This window comes from Carettochelys insculpta, chromosome 5 (assembly GCF_033958435.1).
Source record: "Carettochelys insculpta isolate YL-2023 chromosome 5, ASM3395843v1, whole genome shotgun sequence".
Classification (NCBI taxonomy): Eukaryota; Metazoa; Chordata; order Testudines; family Carettochelyidae; genus Carettochelys; species Carettochelys insculpta.
The window spans coordinates 94,200,742-94,214,168 of NC_134141.1; the positions used below are offsets into that span (position 1 = coordinate 94,200,742).

Consider the following 13,427-nt stretch of genomic DNA (forward strand, 5'->3'; position numbering starts at 1 on the left):
AAAAGGTGCCAGAACTCAAGCCCCAGCACCCCCAGCTCAACCCCCACTCCGTGCAGCCAGAAACTGCCCCCCTACAACCCCACACCCCTGCTCAGCCCACTGCGTGGCTCCAGCTCAACACCCCCCCAACCCACCCCCTTCTCTGACTTAACCCCCTACATGGCCCCAGTTCAACCCCTGCCCCCACCCCAGCTCAAACCCCCATGCAGTTGCACAACCCCAGCACCACCACCCTGGCTCAATCCCCCACATGGCCCCAGCTCAATATCCTGTGCAACTACATGGCCACATGAGCCACATGGCCCCAGCTCACTCTCCCCCCTTGCTCTGGCTCAACCCCCCATGAGGCCGAATGGCCCCGATTCAGTCCTCCACACGGCCACATGGTCCCAGCTCCAGCATGTCCCCAGGTCCACCTCCATCCTGCACCTCCCCAGCTCAATCCCCCGTGTGGCCACGTAGCCCTGGCTCAGTCTCCCACACGGCCACATTGCGCCAGCTCAATCCCACCTCCTTACCTGGATCAGTCCCCCGTGCAGCCGCACAGCCCCAGCTGAACCTCCCCAGCTCAACTCAGCCCCCTCCCACAGTCCCAACCCACAGTCAGGCTTAACTCTCCCCAGCCCCAGGACTTATATTTCAAAAAGGAGATCCATGTGCTCCCATTGTTTCACTGGCTTTGTGGCTCCACCCACATACATATGAAGATGCAGCTCCCTGACCTGCGCGCTGAAAGAGCAGGAGTCAATGTAATTGGTTTAATGGGCTGGCTGGCCATCCCTCAAACAGAGACATGGAATTCCATCCCTCTGGCCATCCCTCAGACAGAGATGTGCCTTCATTCCGTAGTATTCCAGTTTGAGGGATTTGAAGCTAGACAGTTGCTTTTTAGAAGGCTCTCTATTTAAATTGTATCCTGAAAGCTTCATATCAGTACCAATTATATATCAAAACAATCCCAGTACAGCTGGTTTATCTTTCTGCATGCAGTAGGCGTTTTCACACGGTTTAATTATAGTCAATCTCAAAAAACCTTAAATTAACAGAACATATTTTGGTTACATAGTCAGAATTCAAAATTAGGAAATGCTAGAATTAAAGTTGTCTATTCCTTCTCCTTTGTACTTTTATTTTATCTTTCTGCATACACCTGTTAAAATAATCTTCAGTCTCTAAATACGGGGTCACATAATATTTTTCTATAGGAGTCCTGCCCCTTTCAGTGCACAGAATGGAGGGTGCTAAGGAATGAATCAAGTTTTCATAGTATTTAATAAAGTTTGTAGGATCTTTCTGAGAACTGGGGTGGGGGTGTTATATTAGTTATTGTTTGCAAAAATATGACAGTGAAAATATGCTCTTTTAAGCATTTTCTGATGTAAGGACTGAGTCCCGGAGTTCACAGGGTACAGTAAAGAGTGAAGCGTATCAGAGAACTATTTACAGCTTCACTAAACAAAAAAGCAGTCCTGTAGCACTTTAAAGACTAACAATGTAATTTATTATCTTTCATGGGACAGACCCACGTCTTTAGATCATGGTGACCTCTCTGTGACTGTTTACAGCTTATTAATCTTCTTCCCCAGCTTGGGTTCATTTTAGAACAGCCTGGGGGCTGTATTAACTGACATCAGCTGGCCTACGGTCTCTTAGTGTACCATTACTGTAGTGCATCAGTCTCTTTCCTTTCCTTCTCTTCCTCCCTCTACCCTCTCCTCTAGCCGCATGACCCCAGTGCCAGGGAATGAGTAGGTTCTGTCAATTCCGTTTCTTTGGAAGCTCCTCCACATTAAAGGTATTTCCACTAGGTGAGTGAAGGGATATTTCTGTTCCCTGTGTGCTACCTAGGCATCTCAAGTCAGAGAATATGCCCCATAGTCATGGCAGTTACTGTGCAAAAGCATGAAAGAAGATCAGCAGAATGAAGCTTGTGTATCAAATGAAAAGACTGGCAGCCCTGAAAGATTAGTTGATAAATGAGCTGGAAAATGCTGCCATTAGCAAATGAAAACCTCAACAATATTTTTAGATTGTTTTAGAAATATTCTCTTTATAAAGTGACTTTCTGTATCCATATTTTGCAGTTCCTCTCATGTTTGTTCACTACATATACTGCTACTTGCTGTTCAGCTAAAGCACAGTTGGGCCCTAACTGAGCAAAATATTTACAGATATGCTTAACTGTGGTCATTAGTTAGAACTATTCACATACTTCAATTTATACCCTTATTTAAGTGCTTTGTAGAATAGGTGTAAAATTACTCACAGGCCAAATCTTTTGTTGAATTCAGAGTATTAAAAAAACATAAATATACCTAAAGACTATAGCCTCATTTAAAGCTTCAGAATTCCTTTTAGGGGCAAGTTCATAATTAATTATGGCACTCTTATCACTCCTATGCTTCTTTCCACATTTCCCTACTCTCTGAAGCCAAGTAGACTGAGGCTGTGTGTACACTATGAGATAAAATCAATTTTAAGTCAGTTGGCCTGATTTTTCCAAGTACCTGTCCTCACTTTAAATACCATTAGCTTGATTTATGGACCACTAAGATCAACATGATAGCGAAATCCTAAAATTGTAAAATGACGGGTGTAGAGTTCAATTTGAATTTAAAATTCCGAATGAAGGGTAGTGAGGATGCAGCATGTCTTTAAATCAAATGCATTAACCTCCACAGATGTCCCGTATGTGCCCCACAATGCACCACAGTTCTCCGCTCTGGCCTCTTACATCTTTACTGCCCTCAATTGCAGAGGAGTTAGGCAACAGCACCATTACAATTCAGCATCTGGAAGCCCAAGGCTGTGGGTCATGAGAGTCTGAAAAATCTTCTTTCTTTTTCTTTGCTAGGAGCGCAGCTGTGGGGTCTGTGGTTCTGTGTATACCCCTAATAGCTGCCTTTTTCTCCGTGCTGCCTGGCACCAGCCACTGACCCCCTGTACCACGTGTCAGCTAGGCTGAGGGTTCTTGTCTGGTAGTATGAGAAACTTCTTTTCAGCCGTTTACATGTTGTCCTGACCCTTATATCCCCTCTTTTCCCTCCCCCTTGCCGGAGGCACCACACAGTCTGGAACATTCCCGTGCCCTGCCGCATCATGTGGCTTGACCCCAAACCAATCAAAGGATGTGTTGTGCAAGGTGCCAGACAGTTTGCATGCGATGAGGGTCAGCAGTCATAATTTTTGGGGGCTGGTTGTACCCAGGGGTTTTGTAGCTGCCCCGGGGGATGTATCCCTTGGCAGTCACAATTTCCAGGGGCTGGCTGTAGCCAGGGGTCTTGCAGCTGCCATGGATACATCTTCCTCAGTGGTCATGATTTTTGGGTCTGGCTTTAGCAGGAGTTCTTTTAGTTGCCCTGAGCCATACATGTTTCAATGAAGGCAATGTATTAGTTATACAATTACCGCGGTTGTTGAAGTAAGGCTTGCAGTGGGGAATATTCTTGTCCTTTGGGTCTTTTTCAGGTGCAAACCTTGCTCTAGTCTGGGATCTTTTATCGTGATGAATCATTTGAGTTTCAGTGTAGCAGCCATGTCTACTTAAGCATAAGGGACCTTTTTGGTATCAGAGGGTTAAACAAATGTGATAGCCAATACCCTTCAATTTCCAAATCAGGAGTCATCAAATCCTGGCTCCACTGAAGTCAGTGTGAACTTCAGTGGGGATGGGATTTCATTCCAGGGTTCCTGGAATTCTGGAAATGCTAAAAAATTTACTAGCATATCACCTCAAGTGGAGATTGTAAGGGATTCACTACAACCCATCCCCAAAACTTCACAGTTTAATGAAATTAAAGCTGTGGTGTACAGGCCTGCTCCTGTATGAGGTGAAAGTGGTTGTATTAGATAAGGACATAGGCCCTCCCAGTCTATGTTACAACTCCATTGAAATAGAAGTAAATGTTAACGGTGTTCCAGTATAATTCCTCAAGGTAGTTGTAATGCTTGTAAACTTCTCATGCTGGAGTTTGCAGGCTGAGGAGAATTTGTTCATTTATGATTTTGTTCACCTCTGTATGTACTCTGAATGATTAATTTTGTCAATTTCTGTACATTTCAACCCAAAATAATCTCTGAACGAAGTGTTTTCAAACAAATGCACTCAGGAATGCAAATGTGACACACTTATGCCTTTTTGTTTTTCCTATTTTCAGACGGTCACCCATGTGTAATCAACCATCCCTCAATAAAGCAACTATAACAGGTAAGAGAGATTAATATAAATGCAAAGTAAAAGTATAATGGTGATCTGAAATTGAATTATTTATATGAAATCAAAATATAATTCAAAAGGTATGGCTCATTTGAAACTAAAACAATATGTTCTTTTATGTTTATAAGTTTATTTTGTATATTTTACTATAAATATCAAATTAGTTTTTTCCTTCCGGTAATGTCATCTTAGACATGGATATCTATGGATGTACATATACGTATACAGATACAGCTATATCCTTAGTGTTAATGTGAGTTCCCTCCCAAACCTCATTTCTGAGATCGTAGAAATTTCAGTACGCCTATATCTTTGTCCTCCATTTCTTTTGCATATATCCATATAGGACCATATGATAATACTCTGTTTTGGTAAATTGATGTGCTGAAATGTAGTAGAGGCATAGGTGACTTTACTGCCTTGCTATTTTACTCAAAATCTATCTTCAGTAGTTGAAAAAGTTTTATTTTTTAATCAAAACAAACCAAACAATATCTTTAAGCTGAACTGTTTGGTAACATGATTAAAATAGCAAACTGTTGTATATTAGCTTCTTACAAGGGCACTGGATTTCTTGTGTGTGAACTGCCCTGGAGAGAGCTGGACGGTGCAGAACACACATTTTGGAGGAAACATCCAGGACTTGGTGTGTGCTGGGATTACCCTGCAGGTCATAGCCTGCACAGACACTCAGACTGCTTCTACACATGCCACCTCCCGCTGGAGGTGGCATGGTAATGAGGCAATTCAGAGCAGGCTAACGAGGCACTAATGTGCATATACAGTACCTCATTATCATAATGGTGGCCACGCAAATTTCAAAGTGCAGATTTTGAATTGCAGATTGATGGTGTGGAGGGGGGCAGCTTTGAAATAAGTGCCCCACTTCAATATTCCCTTAAAGAGCTGCAGGTTGCCAACCCCTGCCCTAAAATGAAGCTCTGCATACACAGACATACACCTGGAAGCCACTGTCTTACAAGCTCCTCTACCAAGGAAGGCCTTGGACCAACTTCTTTCCTCCCCAAGAGTAGGTGACCAGACAATAGGACCCAGGATACTATCTGTTGGATGCCACTGTTGTGATCTTACAATTACTCACTGATTTGGAGGTTTCCCTTTACTTAATCCCCAGAGTGCAATGTGCACATCAGAAGCAATTTCTTATTTGAGGATTGAATTCCCGTAAGGTCTGAGGTGCACTTGTGGTGCAATTAAATTAGAAAACTTTTCTATGCCAAGAAATGTAAAGGGAGCAAAAAGTAGAGAGCAGTGAAGTGTAGAGTTCATGTAATCAGACCATGCTCCACCAGAAAGGCTACCTTATCTGCCATGTCCAACCTAGACATTAATGTGCTCAGAAGTGAAAAGCCAAAAGACCTTTAGGGTTGGGAGACATATTACATCACCACAAACTGTGATAAGGATTAAGGTACACTGATGAGTAAGGGTTGAAGATGGATGCTGTTTTGCCTGAACTGGTCTGCCCATCTCTAGTCATAATTTTGTATTTTATATTATTGTTATTTCTGTAGTGACTAAGCATGGAGTTCGCATAAATCCCTTCCTGGACTATAAAAAAATATGGTAATACATGTTACACCAAAGGAATACATCCAGGAAGAATGATACAAGCATTTTCTCTGCCTTTCTTCAACAATTAAATAAAGCAATACTTTCCTGGCACCACCTAGCCCCTTGAATTGTTGGCAGAGTTGTTTAAAGTGTCTCTGGCTTCCTTGTTGCTGGAAGGTCCTCTAGTTAGTGCGCCTCTTGGTTCTCTAAACATTCATGCCACCAGACATCTGGCATACGCATACTGCAATATAGACAGCACTGCTAATGCTGCCAGCAGGAACCTGAGGGCACCAAGCATGAGTCTAGTAAACCAGATGGCTGGGTGATTCATTGTCACTAAAGTAAATAATAAGCCCTTTGGGCAGTAGATTAAGGCTGACAGGCTTCCTGGGAAAAGGGTCTTCTCAGGAAGGCTATGAATGAGGAGAGGGAGGATGCCAGAATGTGCAGGGAGGTTCTAGTGTAAGAGAAAAAAAAAAGGAAGAGAATTGACAGTTTTTTCATTGAGCTCAAAAGAAACTGTTCTTTAATTATAGTTATTCATTTCAGGGAAGTCCAAATGAGGAGACAAAAATGCATGAGTTGGAATTCATGCTACAGTTGCATACAAATGAAAAAAAATTACACACTATTTGGCAGGGAGCATGGCAACCAGGTTGTCAGAAAATTTGACAAGTGTTGCCTCATGGTGGGAGGTGAGGAAAGAGATGGGTGGCTTTTAAAATGGGCAGTAGTTACTCAGTTCAATATGGAGTACTTATTTATTAATTGGAGCATGTCTTACTTACTTTAATTTGTCTGCATTCATATGGAAAGTGTAGTTCCTGGCTCTTGCCCTACAATCTGGTTTTAGAGAGGACTGTACAACACACTTAAACATGTTTACTAAAATCATGAGCTGATACAGGTGATCAAATATCCCACAGTCTGACATAATCTAAGCATTTATTCTCCTCAAGTGGTTTCTTTAAAGAGCTCTTCTGGAAGACAGTGTTTAGGCTTTTCGTGGAATGAACTAAGGGGGGGATATTTTTTTTCTAATGTCATCTTGCTGAATAGTAACAGAGAGGTAGCCATGTTAGTCTGCATTCCGACACAGCAAAAGAGCAGTCATTTAGCACCTTAAAGACTAACAAAATAATTTATTAGGTGACGAGTTTTTGTAGGGCAGACCCACTTCTTCAGATCTGGAGATATTCAGTACAGCACTGATGGTTTTATAACACAGAGATAAAAAAAATATTGAAATAAAAACTGACAAATCAGATACATAAGACTGAACAGTCAGGGACCTAGGACCCATCCCACCTTCAGTCCTGTGTATCTGATTTATCAGTTTTTATTTCAATTTTTTTTATCTCTCTGTTATAAAACCAGGAGGGCTGTACTGCATATCTCCTGACCTGAAGAAGTGGGAATGCCCAATGAAAGCTCATCTACTGATAAATTATTTTGTTAGTCTTTGAGGTACTACACAGCTGATTGTATGTCTTGCTGAATGGCTGTCAGGAGGAATCAACCAATATTTTTATAATAGTTTTATTTTAGTATTATGGATTTGTTCTTAATATTTCATCAGGCTACTTAGAGCCTTGGATAAGCAGTTTTGGAATACATAAAAATAAATTAATCAAAATCTCATTCACATGTATTAGGACCTCTCAGAAGTGACAGCAGACACATTTTAAAAAAGAAAAGAAAAGTTACAGATGCAGATCAGAAATGGAAAGAGCAGAACAAATGAGGTGGAAAAATGTGTAATAAGAGTATATTGTGAAACGGTTGCAGAAAATATGCCCAGTTCTAGGAATCAGACTTCTTCAAATTCCAGACCTGTTATGCAATAGACAGTCACTCCAAATTTAAATTTTATACTGAATAGTGAAATGGAAAGATAGCTCTACAGAGTGCTAATAGTTGCTGAAAATGTAAGGTAAAAAATATAGAGCCATCTACCTACAAAAATTACATACTTTGTTATATCTAGCTACCTAGTCCCATTAGAAAAAATAACTTCCAAATTAAATGACAACATGGAAATATTTGAAACAATGTGATTTTCCTTCTTTGAGTATTTGCTTTGAGCCTGGTAGCTGGATAAATAATCTACCTTGAAATTTGAAACCAAACTATTTCTGTTTCTAATTTTCCATTCTGCATATTTGCCATCTCACTCTGTACACACATACAAACAAACACTCCCTCAGAACCATCAATTGACCTGAAAATCTTACAAAAGTAATGGGATAAAATTAAGATAGTGCATTCTTGCTGACTGTCAGAAAATCTTTGTGACCATGATGTCTTAACTGCAGACTAGTTTCCCCGAAAAAGTGGTTTTTAAGGAACTGTGATACTGAGGTTTTTAAGGAACTGTACAGTGTAAAGCTGCAGGGAGATATGCTGGACGATGAAGTGCTTTTTGTCTTTTCTAGCTTCTGTGATTCCCCTGGTGACTAGTATGGAGTAAAGTGCTTGTAAAAACACAGAAGGGGGCAGCAAAGAACAAAAGATGCGTGTCTTTCAATGGCTAATTCTTACCATTCTGAAGCATGTTGCTAGCAATGGGGTTAGGGTTAGGGTCAGGGTTTTGATTTTGATTCATTTATTCAGTGGTCTCTAATGCTGTTTAAAATAATATCTCAGATCACTTAGTAGACAAACAAACAAACAAACAAACAAAGTAGACTTTGTCAATGTTTTTATCAGTGTCACTTTTTTGAAAATAATGAAGCTCCTGAAGTTCATGAAAGGCTTCCGGTAGATATAACACATCTTGGTCGAGAGGGAACAGCAGCAAATGTGGCAGCCCTCTTTATATAGGCACACTTTGTTTGCCCTTGGGATATACCGTTTTCTGACTGAGGAACTGTTCTGACTAACTGTACGTGGCTTATGGTCGAAGTAAGATAAATGTGTTGGCCATTCTAACCCTAGCTGATTGATAGTCTCACAGGGATTGGTTAGTTTGTAGTTTCACGAATAACAAGCAGTCCTATAGCACCTCAAAGACTAACAAATTCATTAGGTCATGAGCTTCCATGGGAAAGATGGGTCTTACCCACAAAAGCTCATGAGCTAATAAATTTGCTCGTCTTTAAGGTGTTACAGGAATGCTTGTCTAGCTGATTGAGTTAAGGAAGATTTCCTGACTGATTGGAGGGGCATGGAAGGCCTGATCCTGAGGACAAGAAGGATTTTTGTTGTTGTTGTTACAGTGCCTTTGTATGTTGAAGGAAATTTGACTGTTTTGTTATATGTGTGTTTGGGGTTCTTTGATTTTTGTGATCAATCTACTGCTATTTTAATTGAACATAATTTACCACAGCAAAGTATTTGGGTAAGGCTTTCAAGATGAATTCCAAGTAGGCTGACATATCCTACTATAAAATGTTATTCTTCAAATCCTTGTCCCTATATATATTCCACTGTGGATAGGCATTTGCTACACATGCCTGAGACTGTTCCTTTAAATATTAATAAACGGTAAATATTATAAATAACTCTGCTTAGTAGAGGTTAGTTAGGTGTAGGTAGATTTTAGCTCATTCCCCAGTCCTTCCTGATACAGGCATCTTACATGCAACAGATGCAGCAAGGACTGTCACTCTTGTGTGGGCCTTCACAGTCACAGTCGACGCTGCAAATGATGATTCGAAATGGAACTACGAAGGGCGCAATCCATAGTCTATGTAGACTGAAGGATGCCTACTACTACTACTACAGGCGTCTTAGTATCCCCAGGATCTGAGGCTTCGAGAAGCACATCATCTCCCCCCATTTTGTGGGCAGCAAGCACAACTGGGGCACCTCTAGTGCTTCAGAGGAACGCATGTGTTCACAAATACTATGTCTACACTACAGCATAAAGTCAATTTTAAGGCAGTTAGCTTGATTGCACATTGTGACTGTCTTCACTGAAAATACCATTAGGTCAATTTTAAGGAGTGCTAAGGCTGACGTGATTGCATCGACCATCCAATGTGGTGTAATACACAACAAGTTTGAATTTAAAAGTTTAAATTAATGCTAGTGTGGAAACAGCATTTCTTTAAAACAGCTTAATTGGCCTCTTGAGGTATCTCACAATGCCCGGAAAGTGTACTTTCTGTCTGTTTTCACCACCCCTGGTTTCCCAGGGTGCAGGAGATAGGAAACAGGAAGACCAGCAATTTGAATTCATTTCTTTATGATCAGTGTAGTGATCACATGTAGCCCTGAAAGAGAACCCCAGCTTGGAGAGCACCAGGATCAGGAGAACCAGGGTCTCATTTCAGCTGGCGGGCTAGTCCTCACCCTACCACAACACATGGTGGCTTGGCGATGGGGAGCAGACAGTGGCACAACAGACAGTGGCATGTCCTGCCCTATGTGGGGTGAACGCCTCTCCCCACCACAGGATGTAACAGGAGAGGCCAAGAAACTTCTTTTCTGCGCCTCACAATTGTATGGGGTAGCCCCCTCTCCTCCACAGGTGCCATGCGGTTGGCGGGCTAGCCCCTGTCCTACCACACCACATGCCAGCTATGCAGTGCAGACCATGCTTCCAGAGAGCAGCGTGTCCTGTCCTGCACAGGGTGAAGGCTTCTGCATTTCACACTTTCTTGGGGCTCATCAAGCTCTGGGGGCTGGCTTCCCTGGTGGCAAATATTTTCAGGGGCTGGCTGGCTTGTGAGAGGCAACATGCACTGTGGGGGCTGGCTTCACCCAGCAGGAAGTATTTTCATGGGCTGGCTGACCCCTGAGAGGCAGCACATGCTGGGGGATGGCTCCCCTGGTGTCACCTATTTTCTGGGCTGCCTCCCCCACACCTAAGAAACCCACTGACCACACCATGTCCCGCAACTGGTCCCTGCTAGTTGAGAGTTGTTGGAAGGCCAGCTCATGGGCCCTGCTCCAGTATTCTCCCTTCCCAAAGTGTGTGGCTCAAGGGAGCCACAGTCTCAGCAGTGGCTATTTGATGTATTTTCACTGGGGGAAAAGTAGCTGAGCAACCTGTTGACATGGCACAATCAATTGAGTGCTCCCACAGCACGTTCATGAAGGGTGCTTCAGCTTCTTTGGTTTTCTTTCCCTGGGGATTCCCTACTTTCCTTCTTTGTGAACAATATTAAGTCTTTCCCTATTTATTTGGGTCCGTATTCTTCCACTCTTTGGTGTTTTTTCACCATGAGAAAACTAGCTGAGCAACCCGTTGACATGGTTTAGTCAGCTGGGTGTTCTCCGGATACATTTGGTTAAAAGGCTCATAATACGGATGACTCAAAAATTTCTCTCAGCGGGAAAAGAGACTTCTGAAAAATGTCTGTCTATTTTCAGCGGGAGGGGAATGAGGGCAACGCAGTGTGGGAAGACAGCATCATACACTGACAACCATTTGCAGGCCATTATTTTCCCATAATGCACAAAAAAACTGAGAATGCCACAGGGCTGTGGGAACTGTGGGCTAGGTTCCCACCCTGCACTGCTGCAACGGTTGAACTTTGGTGATTTAGTGGAGATGCACTAAGTCAACTTTGTGGGCAGGTTCAGACACTCGGCTTTGACTTTATAAAACCCAGTGTGACAGTCCACTTTAATAAATTTGACTTTATTTTGTACTGTAGACTTAGCCTATGTGCAGTATTTGTAGCTTCTTCCCTGATGAGAGATCAGGCTCTGGGAGCAATTTGTGAAGGAGACTGAGGCCTCAGTTAGATCTGCGCTGGACAAACCCCTCAGAACAGTGGGTTGAGGTGTTGAGGAATGTGCCACCTTAAAGCACAACTTCAGAAATGGGGCAAGCAAGGGTAGATCTGGGGGCTCTTCCTCTCAGGTTCACTGCAAGGCTAAGGAGACATTTCTAAAAATTAGAGAGAAATTCACCTACAGATCTGATTCTAAGAACGCTCTCCTACCCTTCAATGTTGAGATAACCATCACACTTGCTATCAAGATGCTCAAAAATCCATTAATAGTATGGTACTAAACTCCACGCTTCCAAGAGTAAGAATGCTTCTATTTTGGCACCATTGGGAGGAGCAGGATTGTCATTACTCCGTAGAGAGGCATGAGATTCAGCCAGTACAATCTCTGACACTAATGTGCAGATGACTACCTCATATATCATCAGCACTGACACTCTTGTGAGCTAACACTGGCAATTCACAAAGACAGAACTCATAATGGTGACACGTGCACAACTTTGGAGCACATCATCATTCTGCCAGATACGGAATCTCCCTTCTTACGTGAAATGATTTTTGCAAGGGAGGTTCTGACACCATTCGCAAACAGTATGTAAGAGACTGTACTCCTCTTCCTTCTTTCATGTGGGTTCATTTTTCATCAGTGTTTCCAGCAGCATCACCTTTAGAGATGGAGCCCTCATTTTCCTCTTTGGGTGAGTCTAATAAAGACTCTCATCACCTCCTCCAAGGGACATGAGCCCAGATACAGGTTCCAGGATCTCTTGGGACCAGTTATGGCTGCATAAAATAAGTGGTACTCCATGCCTTGGTGGTGTCCAACCCAGCTCATGATGTATCCCTCTGGCTGACCCAACTGGAAACATATGATCCATATGTGCATTCTCCCAAATCCGTTCTATACCGATGAGAATCTCACTATCCCTCTTCTCCAAGACATCAGACTGAAAGTCCCTGGGAGCCCCCTGGGGAAAGACGAAAAAAAAATTAATAATGTTGGCTTCCTCTCCCAGTGAGACAGTTGTTCCTCATCATTTTCTTCATTTGATGATCACATGCAGTTTCAGGAGTAATTACAAAGGTGTTGCTCCATTTCCTCTTGGAGAAAGTCAGTGAGTCATCCTGTAAACTTCTGGACATTTTGCGGTGTACAGGACCTATTAGGGTAGCGTTCTCTGTCAATGAGGCTATCCAAGAGTAGTACGGCATATCCCATTTTAAGAGGAGAGATTTTTAAAAATCTTTGTTTCTCCTATGGGAGCAGGTTCTTTTCATTCATCTTTCCCCTAGTTTCCTGGCTGCCCATGGTGTTACAGGCACAGGAATAGACAACAACATGTCAGATCTACCCCTTCAGAGACACAGGCCAAACTTTGTACATCTTAGGGAGGAAAGTATTCACATTTATCAGCTTCCAAATCCTTATAGTCTATTATCAAGCACTACTGGCAAAGTATGATTTCATTAGCTAGTCCAAGTCGGAAAAATTTAGAGACAAACTCTCTCAAGAGGACAGGAAATTCCAAACCCTGATGATAGATGGTACACGTCACTAGATATTTCTTTTAAGCTACCGTACTTGCAGCAGATATATTCTGTAGATCAGTGATGAGCAACCAAGGCTAGTGAGTGAGTTGTGTCAGTGGCCCTCAATTTCCACATCATAACCAAGATGTCTTGCTAACTGCATTTGCATATTTGGAATTTGTGGGATGTGCCTTTGAACAACAGCAGCGCTTTGATTGGACACAAAGAGCGCACAGTTCTCAGAGTTAATGCTGTGTGAAATCAGCATACACCTCACTTCAGCTGCCCTTGCTTTACATGTGTGTCACTTTAGACATATTGGTCCAAAAAAATATGTGAGTGGAAACCAGTGAAATCGGGCAAGCCGCAGTGTGGGCAATGGTAAACAAAACGTCTCATGGTCCACACATAGAACACTG

At 42.4% G+C, this 13,427-nt stretch overlaps 1 protein-coding gene across 6 annotated transcripts in view; it reads left to right on the forward strand.

Annotated features, from left to right (window-relative positions):
• The window catches only part of PDE4D (phosphodiesterase 4D), a 614,535-nt gene that overhangs the window by 441,447 nt on the left and 159,661 nt on the right, over positions 1–13,427 (forward strand). For all 6 annotated transcript variants that reach the window (XM_074995544.1, XM_074995546.1, XM_074995547.1 and 3 more), the window contains one exon: positions 4,158–4,207. In XM_074995544.1, the coding sequence (XP_074851645.1) occupies positions 4,158–4,207 (50 nt within the window). The remainder of the gene's footprint in view (positions 1–4,157; positions 4,208–13,427) is intronic.